This window comes from Pleuronectes platessa, chromosome 8 (genome assembly GCF_947347685.1).
Source record: "Pleuronectes platessa chromosome 8, fPlePla1.1, whole genome shotgun sequence".
NCBI classification, from domain to species: domain Eukaryota; kingdom Metazoa; phylum Chordata; class Actinopteri; order Pleuronectiformes; family Pleuronectidae; genus Pleuronectes; species Pleuronectes platessa.
In genome coordinates, this window is record NC_070633.1 from 22,887,687 (window position 1) to 22,912,642 (window position 24,956).

The 24,956-nt window shown below is 40.3% G+C and overlaps 1 protein-coding gene across 8 annotated transcripts in view; it reads right to left on the reverse strand.

Moving 5' to 3' along the window:
• Positions 1-24,956, reverse strand: part of atp8a1 (ATPase phospholipid transporting 8A1) — a 95,181-nt gene that overhangs the window by 49,597 nt on the left and 20,628 nt on the right. For 5 of the 8 annotated variants that reach the window (XR_008339487.1, XM_053428440.1, XM_053428444.1 and 2 more), the window contains exons 4-16: positions 24,042-24,140; positions 20,010-20,055; positions 19,751-19,791; positions 17,444-17,517; positions 15,178-15,247; positions 14,942-15,069; positions 14,200-14,311; positions 13,812-13,977; positions 10,738-10,865; positions 9,647-9,724; positions 9,450-9,538; positions 6,813-6,857; positions 3,533-3,605 (exon numbers count right to left, since the gene is read on the reverse strand). Coding sequence is in view for 7 of the 8 variants with exons in the window: in XM_053428440.1 (XP_053284415.1) it covers positions 3,533-3,605; positions 6,813-6,857; positions 9,450-9,538; positions 9,647-9,724; positions 10,738-10,865; positions 13,812-13,977; positions 14,200-14,311; positions 14,942-15,069; positions 15,178-15,247; positions 17,444-17,517; positions 19,751-19,791; positions 20,010-20,055; positions 24,042-24,140 (1,149 nt within the window). In the remaining variant the exon portion in view is untranslated. Of the gene's footprint in view, positions 1-3,532; positions 3,606-6,812; positions 6,858-9,449; positions 9,539-9,646; positions 9,725-10,737; positions 10,866-13,811; positions 13,978-14,199; positions 14,312-14,941; positions 15,070-15,177; positions 15,248-16,632; positions 16,707-17,443; positions 17,518-19,750; positions 19,792-20,009; positions 20,056-24,041; positions 24,141-24,956 lie in introns of those variants that run through there. The other 3 variants (XM_053428441.1, XM_053428442.1, XM_053428446.1) reach the window with 3 other exon arrangements.

Genomic DNA, 24,956 nt, shown 5'->3' on the forward strand with positions numbered 1-24,956 from the left:
AAATGCACAAACTTATTGGTTTTTCCAACCATTAACACATTTTCTACAAAACTGGGCTCTAACTACAACTGAATTCAGTTTCTGGATCACAAGTGGCTTCGGTATGAAACCGTCAGGTTCAGCCAGACTAACGGATGCTGGTAACGAGCCAGTAGGATCCAACAGAACTCACCAGCTGCTGAAGCATTTACTCATGTGTGATCATACAACACAAAGTGGTGGAAAAAAAGCTTTAACCTACATACTGAGGGCATTCTACGGTAATGAGGGGAAACGTATGACTAACTAGCCACTGGGTTCACTCGGACAGGCATCTGCTGAGGCTCCTGTCTGAGACCGCAGGACCACCAGCTCCATTCTCCAGCTGAGGCCGGGATCAGCAGCCTGCAGGGCTACGACAGGCCGGAATCACACGGTACAACAGCAGTGTGGCTTGTAGACTGGATTGCCAACTATAAGATCAATAGCAGACTTACTTGCATCACTAACAGCAACATAACAGAGACCAATAATAAACACAGCTGCCTTGGAAAGATTCTCAAGTAACAGAGAATATACAGATTTAACTGTAACTAATGCAGCATGGTATGATGAATTCATTTCCGACTGCTGAGTTCTCAAAAAGACACTCCCCCTTTTTTACGCAGCAAAACCTGTACACACAGACACAGTGTTATTAGATTTGCTCTTCCAGTCGGCCATGGCTGCTCTGATGAGAGATCTCGACCAGGAAACAAAGGAGCTCGGAGAGAGAGAGCGACTCAAAGAGCGTCTCTTAAATCAAAGAACACAGAGTCTTTTACAGTCCAGGTGGCTGAGACAGCCCCTCTGCCTCCGAGCAGCATTCTAATCTGGCTGGGCTTGACAGGTATCCTCTGAAGGACATGTGTGTGTGTGTCTGTAGACATATTTAGAGATACCAACATTTGGCTATTCCTCACCTCTTCACGGGGCTGTCTGAGTTTTAAACTTGGCTTTAGGGATATGGATATTGGTTATACTGACAGTACGGGATGAGATTCAGTATCTAATTTAAAACATTAGAGGCCTCAGCTCATTGGCTGGGAATCTAATGGAGGTGAAAAGCAGAGTTTTTTAGACGGTAATGATTCGGAAAATGTCTTAATTATTTTTATAATTATAAAGAGAAAACACAAGTACAACCCATAGAAATGTACTTAATGTTGATATCATTATAATTTCAAATTCATCTCTTCTGCATAGATATATTTCTGTAAAATAAATGTTTTCATATCTACAATTATAAATGCATAACACACCGATACTGAAGGTTACGTTTTGGCAAATTGTTATTAATCCGTGTGGCTCTACTAATTAATACGATTTAAAGATGCTTATAGGCAAGGCACTGACATTTTGTAATAAAGCAGCTCTCATACAGACAAGTATATTCAAGGTGCTAATAGGAATTTGTTATACCTTTGAACAAAACCAAATAAATTGCATCCCCTGATTCCTGTTTGCCAAGTCAGACAAACATGTGTGTGCGATCCCTGGTGGTGGTAACAGCCATGTTACGAGCTTTGCTCTGAATGCACAATCAGACGTGACAGCTAATGCCGTGCTGCTAGCTATCACCCCCACTGACTCCTGGGTAATCAGTGTCACGGCAACAGTGATAGACGCTCATCACTTCAGACGTGGCCAGTGTGGTAAAAGTTGAGGGGTCAAGAGGAAATAAAGCAGAGAGCCCGGGCGAGTGAGCGAGCGAGCAAACAAACACCAACAGAGGCTCAGGCTCTGAGGGCGGAGAACATGTCCGTGACTCAAGAGAACACGAAAAGCACCGAAGGGGATGTTTATTTTCGTCAGTGCTGTTAATTCCCCTCTCCTGTGGTCGGCCATCCCCTCAATATTGTATCAACACTACTCCGACCTACAAACAGCCTGTAGCCGCGCAAAACTGCTGTCGATGACAAGGATTAGTAACATTCAAGTTAGAGACGCTCTGATGGCCACGAGGACAACGGGTTGGAACTGTGAGAAAACAAGTGTTAAATAAAATGAATCACTTCGTTTAGCGTCTATAGTAGAAGCATTGATGGTTATAAGGCTCCAAATGAAATGGGTGGAATTAATATACCTTGCTCTTTTAGATTTAAAAGAATGGACGAAAACCCTCAAGCCCATTAATCAACGTGTTATATTTAGTCTCTTCTATCCATATAAAAACTGAAGGGTAAAATAGATCCTGATATGAGCCTTTCACAGACGTATCTCTATTTAAATTTGCTAATATGCTCCGATATGAAAACTTATTTTACAGTGTAAACAACACAAAAAAGTAAATGTTAATGTAAATTAACGTGTTTACATTCATGTGATAAGTATTTGTTATTTTCCTTAATCCAAGTTGTATTTGGTTGTATTTGCGTTTTTTTTAAGATATCTATAATAAAGTGTATGGTTAAACTGTAAAATATCAAACTTTAATAAAATTTCTTGGTCATAAGAGTAATAACAACATCTTAGGAATCACTGCAAAAATATTACCTGTTTGTATCTGACAGTTTCTGTATTGAAAATGTTTTAATTCCTATATTTATAACCCCTTTCTAGAAAGGGAATAAGGTGACTGTATGAATCAGAGAAGTGACAGAACAAAGCAAAGCATTAGTGCGACTACAGCCCGACGGATTCATCATGAGCAGAATCCCCACCAGAGACGTAGAGAGACTGTGGTTTCTGAACAGCAGTCGGCCATGAACAATAATTAGCGGTGGGCGCGGGGCTATCAACATGATGCTAAAGAAGATCCCAGACAAACTCAATGTGTGGAGAGACTGGGCTGTCACAATAAAGCAAACATCACAGTGGGATTACTGCTTTCCCATGGGCGGTGCGACTGCTGGTAATTAGATGTGACATTCTGCCTCCCCCACGCTGATCCGCAGCTGAGGTACTCAACCAGCCAATCAATCACCCACTTTATTAATACAGGTGACCCATAATGCTCCCGCTGACTTCTTGGGACTGATGCCGAATGCACGTAACAAGTTCCAACGTGGACACAGAGGCACTATTTTTAATTAGTTATATTTTCGTCAGTTTTCATTTTCACAAGTTCAGACTATTGTAATTACTGTACAGCAGCATACTTCTCCATAGTGGATAATCAAATTCGTAGGTGTTTATCAAGTCAGAAGAGATTAATTAGGTATTTGTTTGCCTGCCTTTGTTTACATGTCTAGTGAAGAGACACTAATCCACCTGCTCAGCGTGATGCTATATTAATCACACTATTATTAAAGTGGCTGTGGCTGAGGCAGAATAGTGTGTCGTACACAATAAGAATGTCGGTGGATCGATCATCATCTCCTCAGATTCACAAGCCATGAAAAGTCACATATTTTTCACTTTTATCAAAAACACAACATACGAACCAACACACGATTACACCATATTGCTGAGATCCAGTAAAAATGGCATTATGCAACCACACACATTGAGCTCGTCCCTAAACAGCAGCCGTCACTGCAGGCGAGCGGCGGGGAACCCTGACATTACTTACGTGATTACTTTGGAGGTTTTCCAGTAGACTCGAGTCATTAAATCCAGCCTCCTCTGACGACTCTGTGCTGTGACTGGAAAGAGGAGACAAAGGAGTCAAAATAAGGGGATGGAAGAGTCAATAACATCACTGACGGCACTGACAGCCGACTAGAACGTGTTGTTGTGACTGTAGATTAGACAGATAATTTGCATCGTAATCAGAGGACATTCTGACAGGCGTTTAAATAAAAGTACAACTGTGAAGCAGCATCTGACAGATTACCAAATACAAAATAAAGCAGATTAAAAGTTTCTCTCAAGCACCAACAGCAAAAATAAAAAACCTCTTGAAGTCTGCATAGAAAACCTCATGTCTTATAATAAACTGTGTGTTACTCTGCAGCCTAACAGAGGACTTGAATGTGGATTGTGATGACACACAGCATTCCAGCAAAAACCTAAAGATAAAATCATTGAGTTACAATTTGTCTGGTTTAACCAAATTAACAAAGTGCACAAAAAAAAAGTGCACATTCTTATTGTTCGGAGCCCAATATGATGTTTTCAAAGTCACCAAAGCACGATAGTTATTTAACTATCGCACTGTACATGACATAAAGTTGAACATTATCAAAAATAACTAAGATTAAATTTAAATTGAAATCTTCTTTTCAACAAACTGATAAAATAATTGAAGATCCAGATGAATTTACTTTGCAGTGAGACTGAACAGACCAGGTCTTACAAAGGTATTCACAGAGCCATGCTGTGAGCCAATAGTATTGATGTTTGTTGAGAAAAGTATCAACCGCAATGCAGACAGGGTGAAAATGTCCCCGTCCCCCCCCTTCAGGTTGATGTAGACATTATTTCACTGAGCACAAAAGAACCCACTCATTTGTTTTCTCCTTTGCACGTCATATTCACCTCTGTCATCTCTATAAATAATAAATTATGCTGCCCTTTGCGTTAGAAATCAAACAATGCAAGAGAAAATGCTTACAGGGACAAAACAGACCATGTAACTCAAAGAACGCCCTTAATAAATTACAGGAAACACAATTAGTCTCTCACACTTGCAGCAGAAATAACATTTGTTATTGGCAAGATGCAAAATGATAAATATCTTCAATTCCACCAGGAATATAGCAAAAGAAAACACATCATGCTGAACTGTAAAAAAAAAAAAAAAAGATACTAGATTGAAGAGAGCAGCTTCTAATTGATAAAAGATAAGGATGTGATTTTATCTCAGACAGTGGCTTAGGACAGTGATTTTCTATGTAGCCACCAGCTGCTCACTGGCTACACAGCGGAGATCGATTCATGATTCTGTGATAAATAGAGTGCTATAGATCAGGTAGACAGCAGCTTTGTCAGTGGCACCAGGGCTTGATAGAAATGTTACAGAGGACGCCATTAGCAGGAATTAAGTCTTTCTAATCCCACGGGATACGCTGTTCAGGAGGCCGAGAGCCGAGCAGCCAGCCGGCCGGTAATACCTCCATCTACTGCGCGGCAAATCGAGGTTTGGGAGGAAAGAAAATATTGGGAAAAGTACAGCAGTGCAATTAAAACCCAGGGCTGGAATCGATATTGTGTTCCACGACATACACTGGAGGTGAGAGGAATTTATCACACTCAAGAGGCTCTATTAAAATATGTCAGGGGAGGATTGGAAAAAAAAGTCTGTATTTCTAAATGCTCCACAAGCCTAAACAACTAAGGAGAACAGATAGCTTTGTTCTCCATCATAGACGGTGGATAAATCTATAGAGGCGTTTCTTTCTATTCAACCTGTATGACCACCCACTGGTTCTACAGATCGAAGCTACTCCTCTATTCCAGTATTCATATGTCAAAGGCAAACCTGCAAAATTCTGCAGCAAAGATGAAATTGCAAAGAAGATCTATGGAGTCATTATTACACGTAGTAATCCCGATACAGCAAAGAGCCAGAATGTCTTCTCTCTTGCGGTGGGGGATCTCTGAGGCACGAGGCCGGGAGTGGAGGACAGACAATAAATTATTATCTGCCAGCACACACAGGTCCCGTCACTATGGGAACAAGGGCGCTGGCTGTTCACAGTCAATTCCCGGGGACCGCTTCACGATCACACGTATGGCACGCCATGTTGCTCGGTTAGGAGGAGGAAGAACAAATTTACAACTGACCTCTATTTACAGGTTCTTCTCACTCTGTTCCTGAAAATTCCACATTTTAACTCTAATAACTCAACATATTTCCCTTGGTATTCACAGATCTATGAATGTGAAAGGGTAGTTCCACATCTATCTCCACCCAACCCTCCAACACAAATCATAAAAACAAACCTCTGCTACACAGTGGAAAGAGGCAATATAGGAGTAATTCAGGTAGATGTGCTCAAACCAGAAACTGACTCTTTATATATAACATTACCTAACAGCTTATAATGTGTTGCTAATGTAGATCAACCTTGCTCCTGATCAAAAGCTCTAACTTAGAACCCTTGGCTAATTTAGCTTGCAAATAAACCCTAATTGTCTGAATTATTATTTGAGATACTGCAGTTCCGAGTTTTTAAAAGAGAATAAAAGAATAAGACTGATTTGTTTTTTTTGTTTTCTATCGATCATCAAACGACAAAGCACACTTTTCATTTACTCCTGGATCTTTAACCTATTTAGTGTATGAGTTAAGCCTCTAACTCAGTAGAAACATGCTTTCATTGAGGCAGATCCTTTCTTTCAAAGTAGCAAGGTTCAACAATTTGACCCAATGGGCATCAAACAAACAGGCCCCAATGCCCCATGCAAAATTGAAGAGACACGCCCATGCTGTTCCTGCGTATCTCAACACTACAGCAGATGGATCTAAGAAGTAGGACTGTGAGAGTGTGAGTGTGTTGCGTGCAGACAGAGAATAAGAGTGTATATCTCCAAAGTCAGTTTGATGTTAACTGGAGAAGAAGGAGGATGTGCTGCAGAGCTTCAGCCTTTACACAACACACAGTGAACACTAGAAAGCTCGGTCTAGTATACCTGCTACATGTAGGAGGTTTAACAAATCAATAATAACTCTGTCACGATCCTGGAACATTTGTTTGAGACCCTTCGATCACACACGGAATCACGAGCCACAGTCACATACAACACATCCCAAGAGCACTGAACATAGAAAGAAAAATCACAGCAAACATATATTGAAATATTGTGTTGTAAGTCACGATTTCCACAAGGCAAGGCAGCACTACATCACAGAAGCTGAGAGCGAAGGAAAACAACAACAACCACGACTTCACAACCGGTCATCTTACCAGTCGTCCTCCGCAAAACTACCCTCCTCTGCCTCAGGGACGTGACTGTAGGAGCGAAGGGTGGAGAACAAAAAATCATCTTGTTTACAGAGTCGACCATTAACATGTGATGGGATTGTGTGGGTGCCGGGATCTTACTAAAGATGAGGACAGTTTATGAAGAGTATGACAGCCAGGAGGGACTGTAGCCGAGGTGCAGGGGTTAGTTTGACAGCAGTGATAAGAGATATTATGCACTAACAAAACAATAAATATATTTGATAGTGTGTTTTGATAAAATGAAGATATTACAATGAGGCCATTTTGCGAAAAATCTTTCAGGAGAACATGAGAGAGCTATAACAACTGGATCCAATATAAATGCATAGACCTACACTACACATAACCAATCACCAATGCAAATTTGTGCTACCAAAATAAATGACATGGTATTGTGAATTTTGTCACTCAAGGACATCTAAGAAATATGCTTTTATTCCTGTCTTAGCAAATAACACCCAGGAGGATTCTGGGAGCTTCTCTGACCTGCACAATATCTCTGTTTGAGAGTTGGACTCCAATCCAGTGGAATTAATGAATGTCTGCACCCTTGGGGTTGGCTTTATTAATTACAGCAGCACTTAAATTGTGGCGAGGTGTGTGTGTGTGTGTGTGTGTGTGAGCACCAAATTACAAGTCTTTGCACACACTAAGTTCTATCCACGTGCATGTGCTTTCATTTCTACAAAAAAAGAGTTTGTTTTTACTCAAATAATCAAGAATACCCAGATACATCTGAAGCAGAGCTACACAATTAAAAATGTGTCGTGCTGGAAAAAGGATTTCAGTATATTTATTCCAGAAGTAAAGGCATGTTATCAACAGAGAATTTATGGCATAATTACTAAAATATCTGCCTGAAAACTACATTAATAATAGAACAACTGAATATAACCAGAGCAGTGTGTTAGGAAATGAAAAGGAAGTAGTAGCCATCAAACAGATTGCAGCTGTTCTAGAGATGGACAGATATGATGATGTGTCTATATAATTAAATTAAAAGCACATATTTTTATAAAACTAAATTAACTGATAATTCAAAAACCATCAATTCTGTCTTTCAGCACTTTCTGTCATCCCTACATTTGGCACTCAGCCCCAAGACCACTGGTTCCTACGAATGCATTATGTAAGTCTTTTAAAAATAGACAAAAAAATATATACGTTCTAGATGGAACAGCTGAACAGCTGGCGGCTCCGGCTTTTACAAGATACAAGTCAACAGGAGTAGATAGTTCTTCTGCTGGGGAGTATTTTGAAGGTAGTCATCAGAAAACTCAAATTTTCAATTTGTGAGCAAATATGCGAAGCCGCAGCTGTGATAAATTGATGACATATTTGAAATACAGGATCTAATTACAACTACTTCAAAATGTCAGGATATATTACATGATGTGAATAATTCGAAAAGATTACAGTACTATTAGAGTTGACCTTGTAATTGTCTGTTGAATTATAATCACAGAACAATATTTGTACTGTAAACAGCTTCTGAAACTTAACCTCCTCTTTCTTATTTTGTGAGGAAGAAAACGAAGAAGCTCTAGCTCATTAGAGCTTGTATTTTTCCTTCTGCTATGAAACATTCATCCATATTAATAAATCAATTGCATAAGAGGGAGTCCTGGTTTCAAAGAATCAAAGGGAGACAAAAAGCCTGATGTCTAACTTCAATCTAAGCAGGGAGGAGAGTATGTGACCAGAAGGATTGACCCAAATACCGTCAAATAAAAAACACACCAAACAAATTAACATCTTAATAACAAAAATGAAGCCATTTGCCTTTTATTATTAGTTTACAAAAGAAAAATATATCTCTCTGTGAAACTAACAGGTCTTCCGCAGCATGTACAGTATATATCACTACTTGAAGTGACTTTATATTTTTGACTAGGGAACAACAGTTAAATGTTTTCATTCTGCAATCGCAGCATAATGAAAGCTTTGGTATAGAGAACTCTTGTCCTTCAGTCTGCACTTCATCAATCAGCTTTTAATTGAATCCTAATGGGATTAATCATCTCCTGTCACACCTGCACTTGCTCTGGTTCTGCACAGATACTCTGCTCTCCCACTTGATTTGCATCCAATGAGGCCAATTATCTGTGCACTAAAATGAAACGAGAGTATTTTCATAGAAAGAAAACATTAACGGCTGATTTATTAAATTGTGCAACAGCATTCGTTCTTATGTCAGTGGAGGTGAGGGAAATAATCAAATGTTTGTATGTCCTCAAAGACGATACCAATATTATTTTTCCAACACATGTCAACATATTGTCAAGCTCTGGACCTCTGCTGAGGAACAACTGAAACGCATAGTCAACGTCTTCAACTTGAAAAGGCGATGGACGAAAGGCTGTGAAGGAGAGAGGAAGTGCCTTTGCTAGCAAATGTCTGTCCGCCTTTTATTTATAGTTTATGTTGAGACGAGCACTGATGCAGCTGCTAATGAGAAGGCGAGGGAAGAGGGAGAAACGCCAGATGTACCCTAATGCACACTCTGCATTTAATGAAGGTGATGGGGGAGGCAAAGGTACAGGGTGCAAAGGGGGAGGGGCAGAGAATATTAGATATGGGGAGGGAACAGGAACTCACCCATAGGCCACGCCCGCAATGGTGCACTTCTTGAACTGCATGACATTGCAGGTCAGCGTCCCTGTCTTGTCAGAGAAGATGTACTTCACCTGTGTGTGTAGAGCGGGACAGATTAACCCTGACTTCAAAGGTATACGCAGTTTGATAGATCGGGGAGTTAGCAGAATATATGGGTGAATTAAAAACGCATTGTTTACCTGGCCTAATTCTTCATTCAGATTTGAGGTGCGAGCCATGGCAGGTGTGTTTGTGGGCTCATAGAGCATATCAGTGTCCTGAAAGCAATCACAAGAGGTTTAGTGTCACTTCCCTCAAGAAACAACATTTCTGGTAGCAATAACACTTCTTCATTTAAGTAAACTTCATACCAGAACAAAAAAAAATTGAATAAAAATACAGAACAAAAAAAAGACAAAACAGGAAAAACACACCCTTCTAAGCTGCATCGCAATTTCCCCCTCAAATAACAAACAAACCCGATAAAAAAGGCTGCAGAGGCTGCAAGAAGAGCTGAGAAATGCCCTAAATGTTGCTAAAAATTCCTCGATAAGATTTTCACTTAAAGTTTAATGAATGAACAGGACTCAGAATAACTTCAGGCTAAAAAGAAAGTGTACAATTCCTCAGCTGAGATAGTCAGAGGGGTTGACCTAGTTGCAATGGATAAAAAAGAACAATAATCTGACGGCTTCCTGATATACTTTGTCCTTCAGGTTCCATGTATGTTTAGAATTCACTGGTGGAAAAATACTCTGTGGATGATGGTGACAATGTTATTGCTGCAGCATCTATTCATTTTGACATCCGGACCTTAAACGGATTTCTTGCCACCTGATGGCAAAGCAACAAGCTGTAAACATAACATTTTGATGTAATAAATGTAATTTAGTGAATTTAGAAGCAATCAGTGGCTTTTTAGGATAGTAAGCAAACAAAGAGCAACTAATATTAATTTAGATTTGAAGTTATGTCGACCTGAAAAAGTAAAGTTCATTCAAGTAAACTTCTTTTTGCGTGGTTTTGGTCTCTACCAGTTCCTAAAGAAAACATCTGTCTGATGAATGCTGAAAAGTTTTCATAATTAAGAAGGTAACTTTAGTTTGGTGCTAAGCGGATAGCACATGTTCATGAGAGGGGCAAGAGTGAATCAAAAGATATAACAATCTGTGCTGTCATTCAAGCCATTGATAATATAATTCCTTTGAATGCTGACTAATGCATTGGAACTGTCACAGGTGCGCTAGTGCATCCATCTTAAATTTTAAGTTCAGTTCAGACTTCAACTCACCCAGTTGATGAAAAAGGCCTGGATGAACTTGATGACCTCCAGTGTGACCAGGAGACTGATGGGGATCAGGTTGTTGAACAGGATGATGAAGGTGAGAAAGTTCAGGCCAAAGTTAGCCGCCCCACCATCTATCAGAGACGAGTTATGGACAGAGGGGAGTGATACACAGGAGACTCATCAATGATGGTTCATCAATATCGGTTAGTTTCAATGAAAATGCCCAAAGCTACTTTCAGCCAATGACCAACATTATCCCAATGCAGAGGAATGTTTTTGGGCTAACGTTGTGCATTAGCTGGAATTAACTTTTTCTTCCAGCCAACCTCATCCTGCACTGATTAGCAGTCCAATTTAATGTCCCAAAGATTCAAAGTTGCGAACAGGGACTGAAGTATCTCAAATGTCATTAGTGTCACAGCAGCAGCCTTGGCATCCAGCATGATCCAGGCAATGAATTCCACAAAGCACTATGCAAAATGATGCTGGTCCCCAAAAAGCCCCAAACAATTGGAAATGATCAACATGTAACCCCACTGACACCAAACATGAAAACAGGAGGGATGTGATTTACCTTTCCTCAGCTTGCAGGAGGTGCAAATGCTACTTTCCTCAACCCAAGCCTTGAGCTTAGCATTGCAGTTGAAATGGAGAGCCCTACCCCATGACAGAACGATTTGCAAAACAAAAAAACTAGATGGTATAAAGAAAGTGGCAGAATGGAAGCTACTACTACAACAACACATAGAGGAGGGAACTCTTTTTTTTTCAGATGTGGGGAGGAAGACAAACGTACTGGATGCTCTCAAGACAAAGGAGGGAGAGTCAGTCCAAGGCACATTCTCAACCAACAAGTAGTGGAAAAGAGTGGGTGGATTATGCCAGCAGATCAGTTTGGGTGTTAATGATGATCACTACATCACCTGATTTCACTCATTTCTAGGGGACGGCTTGTTATGTGGCGTTATGCGAGAATTATTGTCAGATGAGAGGGTGAAATTGTGCTGGATCAAGCGAGCCATAAAAAATAAAAAAAGGAATCTCAAATCAGAGCAAACCAGGACATGCACAAGTCACACAAGTACAGATGTACACCTGTTGTCTTATGTGTGTGTCACTGCAATGTAACAGCAAGAGTCCATAGAGCTATCAAGCAAATTAATAACAGTTTATCAAGCTGTTGCAGGACATGGACTGTTCTTATGTTTTAATAAGTGAACAGCACAGAGGCCAAATCCAGCTTAAAGCAGAAGTGGAAAGAGAAAGTCAGCATGCTGCCAGTATAGTTTATAGTCAGCATAAATTCAATGATATGGAGATTACTGCACAACTACCTACAAAAACTAGCCGTGGTAATTGAATAAATTGTCGTAGGTGATTTTTTTTCTTTCTCTCAATCTGCATGAAATTAAGTTGGAACAATATATGGTCTTCATGCCAGCGATGAGCAGTGTCTGCATTTTACAAGGGATCAAAGTCAAATGAATCATTCACCAGGCATGCATGATAGCAGGCTTCTGTGACATGTGAGCCTGTGTGATGTGTGGTGGTGTAACATTGATGCTTCTGCTCCTGTCAGCATTTATCGTCCAAATGCAGGTTTGAGAGTGACTTTAAGATAATTTAGGAACTAAATGTGGCATCATTGAATCGGATGTTTAAGATTTGACAATCTCCCCACCTCTCTCTTTTGTCACAGGTTGGATAATATGCGCTAGACAGAGTCTCAACAGCTCCTTATGGAAGTACAGTCAGTCTCAAGATGGACACCTGCTTTATGACTTGCACTCCCCTCGTCAGTGTAATGTCGGTGAGGTTTTAGATGTGGGATTCAGTGCCACAGAGGACAACCTTTCAAACCCTTGCAATAACCAATAGAAGCCAATACAACATCTAATATCTGAGGGGTAGTGTAAGTCGTAATGCAGGCTTTAATTGACCAGGGCACAACCTCTCCTACACAGGCCTATCAGGGAACAGAGTAATGGCCAGAGTGTCACGATAATCACTTTGCATACCAGAATCAGAGCTTCATCACATCACATTGTCTGTTGCAGCAACTGAGCAGCCCGTGTTTTTTTTTTTTTGTATTATGTACTTATAAACCGTAATTAGAGTTACCGTCTATAAAGACTAAAAAAATACATGTAAAAAAAGAAACATGTTTTCTATATTCCCCGTCCCTCCCCTCTTTGTCTGTCCTTTATAAAAATCCACACCAGGAGAGAAGGCAGCAGAGGCATTTACAAAATGTCAGCTCCTGCCCCTTGGGGTGCACCACATGTTGTGTTCAAGCAATAAACACATATCAGCCTCCTGCTATGAAAACCTTCCCGAGTACGACCTCGTCTCCCTCGCAGTCAAAGTAAATGCTGCTACTCATTTGTTATAAAGAATGAGGGGGAAAAAAATAAGATGAGGGTCTGAAGCTTGGAAACTGCAAAGCGTTTAACGCGGCACAAAAAAAATGGAGGAAAAGTGAGACACTGTTTGCATCAGGCACTGAAAATAACTAGAAGAAGGTATAAGAGAGCTGGAGGGGAAAAACCTATTGTTGGATCCCTGGTATGTGCTTGTCCATGGCATGGGCCCATACAAAGTAGGGCAACCATATAGGGGGCGAGGGTAGGGGGCTTCATTTGCTTAGCAAAGGCAGAGCTTCAGTAAGGGGTTAGTAAGGGAGGGTCATTCACGGATGGCCAAGGCTTTTAAATGGTTGTTACCTGGAGCTGTTAAAAAAACGACAACAAAGAAAACAACAAAATCAAACAGAACATTAGAAAAGAACAAAAAAGTACAGCAGCGCAGTGATATTCAACCATTTCTTTTTCACTCATTCACAACACATCTAAGCATGTCACAGCTGTCTTGTCTCAGTTAACAGGGAATTTACCTATTCCCACATTGCCACATATTTCACTTGTAATGCGAAACATAGTTTAACTGAGGGGAAATAAAAATGACACGACACATACCAGCATTTACGAACTTAAAAAGATAAAGAAATAAGCTGATATGGACAAGTGAGACAAAGTATGCGGAATAAGAGGTGCAGCGTGGGCTGTTGGGACTCTTACAGTTGAGATCCATGTACCAGGCATCATTGCCATACTGGTACTTCCAGATGGTTTGGCCGATGGAGCAGATCAGAGAGATGGCGAGCAGCCAGCCAAACAGCACGAGGATCTGAAAGTTGGTGATGCGTTCGACGTTGGAGAGCTTCAAAGGAGGCCGAGTGGAATTCTGGGTAAACACATGAGCAGACAGTAGTGCTTTAAAAAAAATGAAGAAGTACGACCAATGATGCTTTTCTATTTCTGTGGCCTTGAAACAATGACAGGAGGAAATATGTTCAGAGTAACGGCGAAAACCTCCTAAAAATATCAACTGATTGAGTTTCCTCTTAGATGAACACATTTCTACAACTGAATATAATACACTCCATATTATAAAAGCATGTTTTACCTGCATGAGCTTTGTGTCATGTCCAGTGTAAACCACCACACCGTGGATCCACTGGGTGTTCCTCAGCTGCGCTCCCCTCAGTAAGATCTGGTCTGGACTCAGTGGCATTGTGCTGTACAGGAACATCAATGGCATGAGTATATCATAGTCGCACATCTCACAAGAGGACGATAATAAACACTGACAATGTCTCTGGAAAGAAGTCTGTCTTTGGTTGACAGCGATGTCTGATGCATTTACACTTGTGGTAGATAGAGTCCAGGTTTCTAACTATCGCCGTCTCGCCCATTGAGGAATGTTACGTCTCTTTAAATAAAATCTCACAATGTAGCAAGTAACGACTAGACCTGCTCTACAAGTGCCCTGAGAAAGCCTCTGTTATGATATGAACTTAAGCCATTATTTTATCTGGACACGACAAAATGTACTAACTTATTTGAACTTTTCTTTTTTTACTTTTAACATCAGTTTAATATGAAACTTTCAATATCACCCTGAGTGTTTACTCAGGAGAGTTATATTGTTCCAAACTCAGTGGATTAACCTAAGAGCAGGCATACATCAAACCTCAAGTTCATAATTAAATATCACCGAAGAAGGTGCTTTGATTTATTCAGCAGGAAGATTCCATAATCCCTAAAATCTCATAATGCACCGACAATGGCTGTGCTGCTGTATAATGGGCTGTTGAGTTGTGAGGAGAGATAGAGAGCCAGGGATGGAGCTCAGCAGAGGAGCCAACCTGTGTCTGTCCAGCCGCAGGTTTCCAACAAACTCATAGAGATGACGGTTCGGGCTCTCGCACTCCATCCGTCCAGACAGACGCATCAGGCTGTCGATGTCCTTTATTTCTGCAGTCATTTGGAGACCCTGGGGAGGCAGTTACAACCACATGTGTTAATTTATTTGTGTTACAAAACCTGCAGAAGATTTCCTCTCAGTTCTTGTATGTAGAATTAAGAATAAAAAATAAATCACCTGTCGGATTTTTAGGTTTGTTTCTCCATCCAAGTTAGATGTTTCTATGTAGCACATTCCCTGTGGTTCACTGTGGAGGAGGGAAAGGATAGAGATACTTGGAATAGAATTACAACACATCAGGAGTAAAATACTTTTAAGTCACTCTAACCTCTGTTTTTCATTATCTTTACTAAAATTACACAAAATATTGTCTAGCACAGAGGATTATTTCCCCCCAAAAATTGTAATATGAAAAAGGGACTAAAACAGAACAACCGCATCACACCAGAGCAATGCAAACAAAGATGCTGCATGCCAGCCTAAAGGCCACTCAGCAGCATAAAACTACATCAAAGTTTTACTGCTTGGAAGTTGCCCATTTAATGTGGGGTATGTCCTTGGGGCTGGCATGGCATCTTTGTTTAACGTTACCCAGGAGGGTAACAGCCTTTCAATAGAAATATACTGCAAAGGGACGGAGAGTGCAGAGAGAGAGCGAGACGCTGGGGTGATGTGAACAAGCAGACATGCTGAGCACAACGATCGCAGCAGACAAATGGGCCTCAGACAGACTCTGGGCACCGGGACAGAGAGTTAGAGCATGCCGGTGCTTAAGGTGAGCTAGGCTGCTGGTTAGCTACTAGTGATTCATTCAGAGGGAAAGCCAGTCCAAACACGCACACAGGGTGGAGAGGGAAATCAAAAAGAGTTCTGGACACTGAAGCCCGACCACAATCAATTTGAGAGGTTTCGATTCTGCCTCTATTAACTTCTGAATGAGAGTTGTGTTAAACTGAAAAGAGCAGATGTCTGACGGGTATGGGGAAGGAAGTGGATTCATAAAATAGGAAAATACTGCCTCAGTGCTCATTCTGCAAAACGTAACTACGTATATATGGTTGAAATAGCAGAAACAAGTCGTGGAATGTTAGCCAAACAATAATTCCAAGATGGGTTTAACCTTTTCATCTTGGGGTGTGACTGCATGCAAATTGTCAAATAAAATAAAATCGTGGCAATCCTGGTGCCGTACAAGCCATGCAAGGGCAGGGATATAGACACTATATTCACACCTAATAGCCAGCATCTCTGTGCTGTGATACTAAATGTATCAATTCACTTGCAGTGTTAGGAGGTTTCAGCCTCAGCGACATTGAAAAGGATCTATTATATAAGTTATGTTCTAAAACAAAGTATAAGTCGATAAAATGACTGAATAAGATGCCAACAGTGTCGCAGCCAAACCACAAAGAAGCGGAACAGTAGATAAAACATGGTGTTCATTGACTGTGGCGCTTGCATATCTGCTCGTTGCCAGAATGATCAGAGGCCCCTAATATCCCCAAGTGTGGAAAATAAATAATTTGTCTTTGTGTCAGGAGTGAAGAGCTGAGGATGTCTCGCCCCAGTCAGTACACAAGGCCCCTGTCTCTCCCACCGCTGTTTCGTTGGTAATGTCGCTGGTTTGCTAACCTGGACGACAGAATGACGAGGTCAGCCGGGAGGTGATCCCCATTTGCCGCTCTGACCACTTCCCCAACAGCCACCTGATATTACCACACACCAGCAGGGGGCGAGAGAGAGAAGGTGTGGCAGTTGATCGCACAACGGGCAAGGGAGGAGAGGATGAGAGGGGACAGGGATGGAGAAGGGGATAAAAAAGGAATAAAACACAGACAGACAAAGAACACATAAGGGGAGAAAGACAACTGTTATAGTTTTAGGGCGATGAGCAGAGCACAATGATAAGTCCTGTGTGATTAGAGGGGATGATCGGTGTAGTCATCAGTTCTCCTTTTCACAAAACCATTCAGATAAACCACACTAGAGGGAAGTTTAGTAGACATAGCTAATAAATAATTTCTAACGCAATAAACATTTCACGGTTTGCATTTTTAGAGAAATATCACGACGATTTGCACTAGATCGAAAAAATGTAATCTTAAAATTTAGCTTGAGAACCATTAGGCTCAAAGCCTGAGTCACGGCACATCTGAATGGTTTTTGAAAGGTGAAGGAGGGAGGTAGAATGGTCAGTTCTAATCCAAAAATGACATTACCACTGTCCCACCTAAAGAAATGATGGGTTTCACATTAAAATGAATAGCATCACATACTTTTTCTCGACTATATAAACATAATCAGATATATTCAAATGCAGGATTTTTCAGTGTTTATCATGTAACCATCACTTCTTTAGGGAGAGCTGAGAGAGAGAGAAAGAGAAAGCAGGAGAAAGGAAGAGATGTTCCCCACAGTCTGGCATCAGGGCGGACTCCTATACCTGGACGATAAAATGACAGCATCCGCAGGCACGAAATCACTGCCATTTACTTTAATAACATCGCCAACATCAACCTGTGGAAATACAATGTTTACTGCTCTGCGCTGCCAATGAAAAACCATAAAGGTAAACATGAGTTTATGAGTTAAAGTGCACAGCTGGAAAGAGAGAAGGTTAAATACATTAAAGCAGTGCATATTGTACAATACTGATGAGGAGACACTGAGGAAACAGCTGGAGGTTTATATTCTACTTCTGCTACATAACAAGTCGAGTTGCTTAGCCAATAATCATAATTCACCAAAATGGTATATTTAATGTATTATATTTATAAAAACTGAGAGAAAATTAGATACAACGTTCATATATTCCATACAACAACATGCTCTACATTGACAAACAATCTCGCTTTCATATTTCTTTTTTCAGCCAATAAAAAAATTCTTAACAGTGGCAGAATTAATAAAAATAGCTATTATATCAAAGATTTTAAAGAGAATGTCATTAGAATTTACTTGTGGTAAAGGAAAACTGGACTCATGTTAAAGCATGTTCATTATGTCAATCACATGAAAAGTACTTTGATATATGAAGACTTTAGGTGAAACATTTGATTGTGTGGAAGCAGGGGTTAGTCAGCAACACTCACATTATAAAACAAGATTAGGTGAAAAACGTATTGCTAGTCTGCATACAATAAAACAGGATTATATAACGTGAACCTTGACAAAACAATTTGGCTTCCAAAACCATGATAATCAGTCTCATTATTAATAATTCTGATCTCTGCATTTGGCAAAAAGTACAACAAAAGTTAGTGCATTTGACCTTATTCAAGATTTCCTGAAAGAGTCGCTATGAGCAAGCAGAATTGTGGTAGAGAAGCTGCTGTTACAATATGCATGATGAAGATGTACAAAGTTGAATTATTTAAAAACCCTTGCTTTTTAGAGAAGATTTCCATGCGTATAAAAGGAGAGCGATATTAACAGAGCTGCAAGTCACAGTGATTTCCTTCCTGCTGGAATCAAGTCATTACATGAATCCAATATTTTGTTAGTGAATATCTCAAATCACAGAAATACTCTGTTTCAGAGTGTGTTCTCTCTGTTGTGTTGTTTCAGTCAAGAGACGTTCTGATACTATTGTTAATTTCCACATTTCCGATATGGATTACCAATTCGATACCAGTGCATTTACAAAAACAATGACCATTTGTTTTTTATGTATATTAACAGCTGTATGTTATTAAGCCTTCACAGAAGTGATGATTGATATCTTCACTGCTCTTAAAGCAGTACTAACCAGTGGCAGTACAGAGAAACTAGGGTTTTGAGCCTATTGCGGTAAAAATCAAATTGCACTTTTATCTGAGTGAAACTAATGTACTTTAAAGACAGGAAACTGGACCATTACATAGATAAGCATACTCACCAAAGCCCAACCTGGCGTTTTTGTCAGGATCGGAAGCATTTCCGTTTTTCTGGTATCAGTATTAAAACATCTCTATTCCAGTCAGTCTAACCACACATACACCATTAACTCATAACCCCTCAGCATTTGTAACATTCAACACATTTCTAGCCTGTTTTTATGGTGCATGTCGTGTCTCAACTGATTTATCCTATTTTGTATTTGTTTATTTTGTCTTCATGCAAATAATATAACATTTTGACTACAATATAATAATGTGAGTGTAATTATCAACCTCGGAGTTGAGATGACAACATCACTGCTCCTGCTGTTAATTTAATTCACAAGAGCAAACCAACAAATACTTCATGCAGTAAACTTTTCTGATTTCTGCTCCTCTCATATTCTCCAAGAGCAGGAGGAAACATTCAGTTTATATTGCAGTGGTACAAATTACCCTCTAATGCACGAGGTAGTATTACTAATTATTCAACAGTACAATCAACTTCATTGCTGCACTGTCTGATGTTTTTTTTCCTCTTCCACACCCTCAGTAATAGAATAGTCTCATTATGAAGGAAGAGTGGAAGCCGCTCTTTGTCCTCCAGCATTGCCGTATAATGACCGTCCACATGGAAACACTGGATTAATGAGTAGCTGAATACTGGAGGGGTCAGAAGCTGTGTGTGTGTATGTGTATGTGTATGTGTGTGTGTGTGTGTGTGTGTGTGTGTGTGTGTGTGTGTGTGTAACATTGACTGTATGTGAGATCTCTCTAATTGACAACAGAACAATGAATGGTGAGCTGGTAGAAAGAATGACTTGTGTTATGCTCCAGATTCAAATTAGAGAGCTGGTACAAATGACATGTAGTGACACGTTGTGCCTACATACCTTTTCCCAGTGCACAATTTCCCAGGCACCATTCCTTAAAACTGTTGTAGGCAGGGAGAGAGATGAGGGGAGAGGAAGAAAGAGACAAAGAGACAAAGAAAAGAGGAAGGATCAAACACACGTGACAAACTGATGTTTATACTGATGTTAAAATGCAGAGAACCAGGTCTACTTGTCTTTCGGCAAATCAAATACATGTACACTTAATACACAACACACTGATTTTTCTATTCAAAACATATTTAATGGTTTACAATACCTTGACATTCCTTTTTGTTGACAACATTGTCAGCAATGTGACGTTTCTGTGTGGGGGGGAAAAAAGAACAACATTCACACCACTTGAAAAAAGTACAGTGATAAACAAAACCAGAAAAGATAATTTCCCCAGGTATAGTCCTGGAGGAGAAATAAACATGAGCGAGACATGTATAAAGCCACCGTGAAAAACATTTGTCTACTTCCTCCCATTTTATAAAATTCAAGCAAACTACTTCAAATACAGAGGCCGCCATCTAGACATGATTTGAAGCCATGGTCGACAGAGAAGTGATCATTGTGTGAGAATCGAAGTCCTGCCCATACACAAGATTGGTCCCATCTGTATGAAGACCATGGAAATGTATAGCTCTACTTTCTACAGTGGGAGAGGGAGGTTTAAGTCTGCAGTTACAAGCTGAAGAAAGATAACACCTTTTCACTGACTGAACAGCGGCTGTTAATAATCTCACTGTGGCCACACACTCTTTTCACAAATTGATGTCATGCTGTATGGCCTTTATCCAAAACACCCTACAGTTACATGACAGCACAGTGATGTAGCATAGCTGTATCCAATGAGACCCCAAATCCAAGTAATGGTAATGTCCAGCTAAACCAATTTCTGCCTCCGCCAACAACTAGATGACAACTAGGGGAACCCAGTTTAGCATTTAATATACGTAATAGATAGAAACTAATTTCATTAAACATAGACTTTATTAAGTCTATATAAAGATGGACAACATGACAGCTCCCCATGAGCCAAACCATGTCAATCACCCCTGGTGGCTGGCCAACAGGACCACGTCACACGGATCTATACATTTTTACCAAAGATGGTATCTTTGAGTTTATGTAGTTCTTATTACACTGACATATGTTCAAGTGCTCAATTTCCCTGTACGTTATGTTTTACTTATTTGTTTCAGGGTTGACAGCCGAGACTGACCTGGTATGGTTGTGTATCGTCAGGATCTTGCGGCCGATCATGGCTCCACAACATTACTCGCTACTTCAAATACTCTAGCTCTAAGTGATTACAAATTATTAATGAAATTAATTAATTACCAAAAATAGGGAATTGGTTGGCATACATTTTCTTGTGCCTGTCTTTATTGCTTTTTAAGGGTATTTTACAGTGAAGTACAGACTAAAAAAGAACTATATTGTGTTTCCTCAGTGAGACCACATCAACATCCAGATCAGCAGAATTACATTCCCCTGTGTCCTCCTTGTCTGCTGAACAGTCATGCAGTCAGCTGTGAATTCAACAGCTGATTCCAAGGGACAGCCTGTCAACAAGCATCACGCTGAGTAATAATGTGTTGCTGAGTCCGTCTCACTTAAATAATCTCTGAGTGATTGCTGAGGTGAGGACATGTCCACTCACATCCCTGCTAATGATCTGTTTACTTTGAAGTTTTTCAAAAATTTGGTCTAATTATAATGACTTTAAAGCTAATATGTTAATCTGAAGCACTGTGCTATATATTTGAGGAGAAACAAAAACTCTACAGAGCAGCCGAGGGTGAAGCAATCAATAGAAGAGGTTTTCTCTCTCCCTGACCGAATTTCACCTGTGGCCTGTAGACTAGCAGCCTTACGATCTCAAATATACCCGTCTAATGCTAGAGCTGTTATATGTCAGACCCATCAAAGCCTAAAGCGTATACGCTCTTTGAACAACAACCCTTTCAGAACATCAAACAAACTGAATCTGTTCCAAAGTTCACTTTAGTTTGATCTGCTCTTTCAGCTCCATCTCTCTTTTCCCCCTGCCATCTGTACCCACCCGTCTTCTTCTTCTTCAGGCTCCAGTTGAATCAAATTTAGGTTAAATATCCCTGCAACATGTCATAGCATCTGCTGAATTGGTTGGTTGTATCACATGGTTTGAGCTTTTTATCAGCTCCACTATGCCCAGAAATAAAGTTTGCTAGTAAAAAACCTTTACACGGCTCATTCATCATCCCTCCTGCAATAGCTGTCAGCTACTTTCATTCATCTATACTACCTGTGCTGACTGTACAGACCCTCCTCTATTCATAGATGTGTAAGAACAGTTCTAATATATTTATATAAGTTACTCTACAACTTTTCCTGTCGTTTGTCCTTCTCATATCCTGTGTGTCTCCGCCCTTCTCGCTCCATCTGTCCCGTTGGACAAGCAGCGAAGGAGACGTACTGTATTTAGATGATGTGTGTAATCACAGTGCAGTGGAGAGCGAGTGGGGCACAGAGCCTATGCATGCATACTGCAGTATCAGGCCTCTGTAGACCTCAACTATAGAGGAGGGGGGGAAATGAAGCGAGCAGCGAGAGTTAAAAGCTAGAGCATCTGCAATTTTACCTTGATTAAATGCATTTTTACTGAACATAATGAATTCAATTTAAGACCTATGTCAGGTTTGTCAGATATGAAGGAATATCAGAGTCCGAGAATTCTGACCAACGTGTTTTTAGTTATCAGTTCCGTGTTGGTCTTGTCTGTAGTTTTTTTTACAGCGTTCAAATATGTATATTATATATGTGTGTGTGTATGTGTAAGTGTGAGTAAGTGTGAGTAAGTGTGTGAAAGTGTGTGTCCCTAGTGCATGATTCATGAAGTTAGGGGGTCGATGTTGCCCTGGCAGGTCAACTTGTGAGGGACAGCGAAGTACAGGGAGCAGACGTGTGCGCAGGTGACCTTCAGCAATAAAGACGGAGTCATCACCACTCTGTTCCCATGTTTTTCACAACAGGCTGGGAGGAAATAAAAGTGCTGCGCTGGTCCCTTCAGCGTGAGATAGAAGCGTATTGTATAGAGCAACTGTCCACTGGGACCTGCACAGAGGATCGCATTGCAGGGTCACTGCAATACAGTAGAATGCAACACTCACTGACTCAGATCAGATGGACTTGAGCGGATCACTCGTGGACCAAGAGTAACAAAACACATTTTGAAGCCACTAAAGAGATCATATAATAAAAACACTCAACCGTATAAAATTGTGCTAAATAAATTGCATTTGTCTATTTTTCAAGCATCTGTGTAACAGCTCGGCCTTGCTCGAGGGCAAACAGTTAGTAGTTGTTTTGTTAGTATGAATTGCCTTTGTTTAATTGACTCAGTGAGTTCTCTTGGTGCAGTCGTCACAGCTGTGTCCTCTAAAATCAGCCTGTGCTTATGCATTTGAACACCTATGTCTGATGCCGTGTCTATAAGTTGGGGAGCATCCTGCTGGGGTCATGTATCCATCACTGTCTTCTCTCTCCACAGGGACCGGTCCAGGACATACTGTACAGTGAGAAACTAACAACAGCCCACTTTCTACAGGCGGACAGTCTGTATGTTGTACTGTAAATTGACTGAGGAGAGTAAGAGTGACCTTCATTACAGATAAAAATGAGGAATTCAATTTTATGTCAGATACCTTTCATCCAATAGGTGGCTGCCACAAGTAGCTACTTGATGGCATGTGATGCCAATTGAAAAATGGATTGGAAAACATAAACAAAAGTAAGATCTACAAGTTGTATGACAATTGGACATTTCATCTTTGAAAGCTTGCTGTTTGGCTTTTAATAATTGCTGACTGCATAATATTTTTGATTCAGGGTCCCACTGATTTGTGCGGCCAGATGCGTGGTCTCACGTTACATCAAGACAGTGTTTCTAATAGAATAAATGAAATGTCAGCAGCAGGGTTGCACGTGCACGCAACAGATTCCGAGTGACAGACACAAGGACTAAAGAGTGAAAAAGAAGGTCTCGAAAGGGAGGGAGAACTGCATCACATGCCAGGACAAGGACGTGCACAGCTGCAGCTGAATCCATGAGATCTGACTGTTAACGTGGATGATAGAAACTTCATAGACGATAGCGCGAGCAAGCACCCAACAAATAGACCAAAGTCTAGATATTGAATGGGAATTATTGCCATGACATTGTATATTAATAAAAAAGTCAAAAACCTGTTTCATAAGAACAAGCATCTCTTTATGGACACAATCAAGACTTGAATCAAGTATTATTTAAAATTAATCTTACCAGATCCTCAATGATCTCCTTGACAGCAGCCACCACCAGGATGAAGAGCAGTGGCACTAGTGTGGTCCATCGACCAGTGGGAGACACATCTGGGATTTGCTGAAAGAGACACAATAAAGGAATATTAAGTCAATTCCTTGCATTATTTTCTGCGTACAAGAGTAACTCCAGAAGCCAAATTTCCAGGTTAGTGGAGATAATAACTGAACCGAGTAGTGCCAAACCCACTCAAGCTGCCAAATAAGTAAATATATATATAACTGAATTAAATGCATGGAGCTGTTGGCTCATTGGTATTACAGGAGCTGTGCCCAGTGGGGACGGCTGTATAAAGAAATCCATGACGAGCTTAAGTACAAAAATACTAGTGTCAACTTAAACTTGACACCAGAACTTTTGTCTATCATATAAAATAAGTTTACATCATTATTTCGATCTTTGGCAAAGTTTAATTTGGGCATCGGACATCATAAAATGACATGAGAAGATACGGAGAAGCATAATGAGTCCCGTTTAATGCAGAGCCAGGGCCACAGATCAAAGGAAACTTGAACGAAATGGATCTTTTCTCTTCCTCATCTGCATGGATGTTTTATTCAAGGTCTCCGAATTGACAGGGCAGGTAATGAAGATTCACACTGGCTGCTTTTCAAAGCATCTACGTCAAGGTCACTGGATAGAGGCCCTTTGCTGTCGTGGTTTTGAATTTCAGTCCGCTCATTTATCCTTTCATTTATCTAATCCATTGTTTATGCATAGATGTTTTAATTCTGTCATTACAGACCCTGAGACTCTCACCTGACTGCCTTTAGAGTCAGCTGACCTGATGACCTGTACCCCTTTCCCTCATTAGCTTCCTAGTATGTATAGACACACATACTGATATATGTATATATCATTCAGTTTCCACTTGCT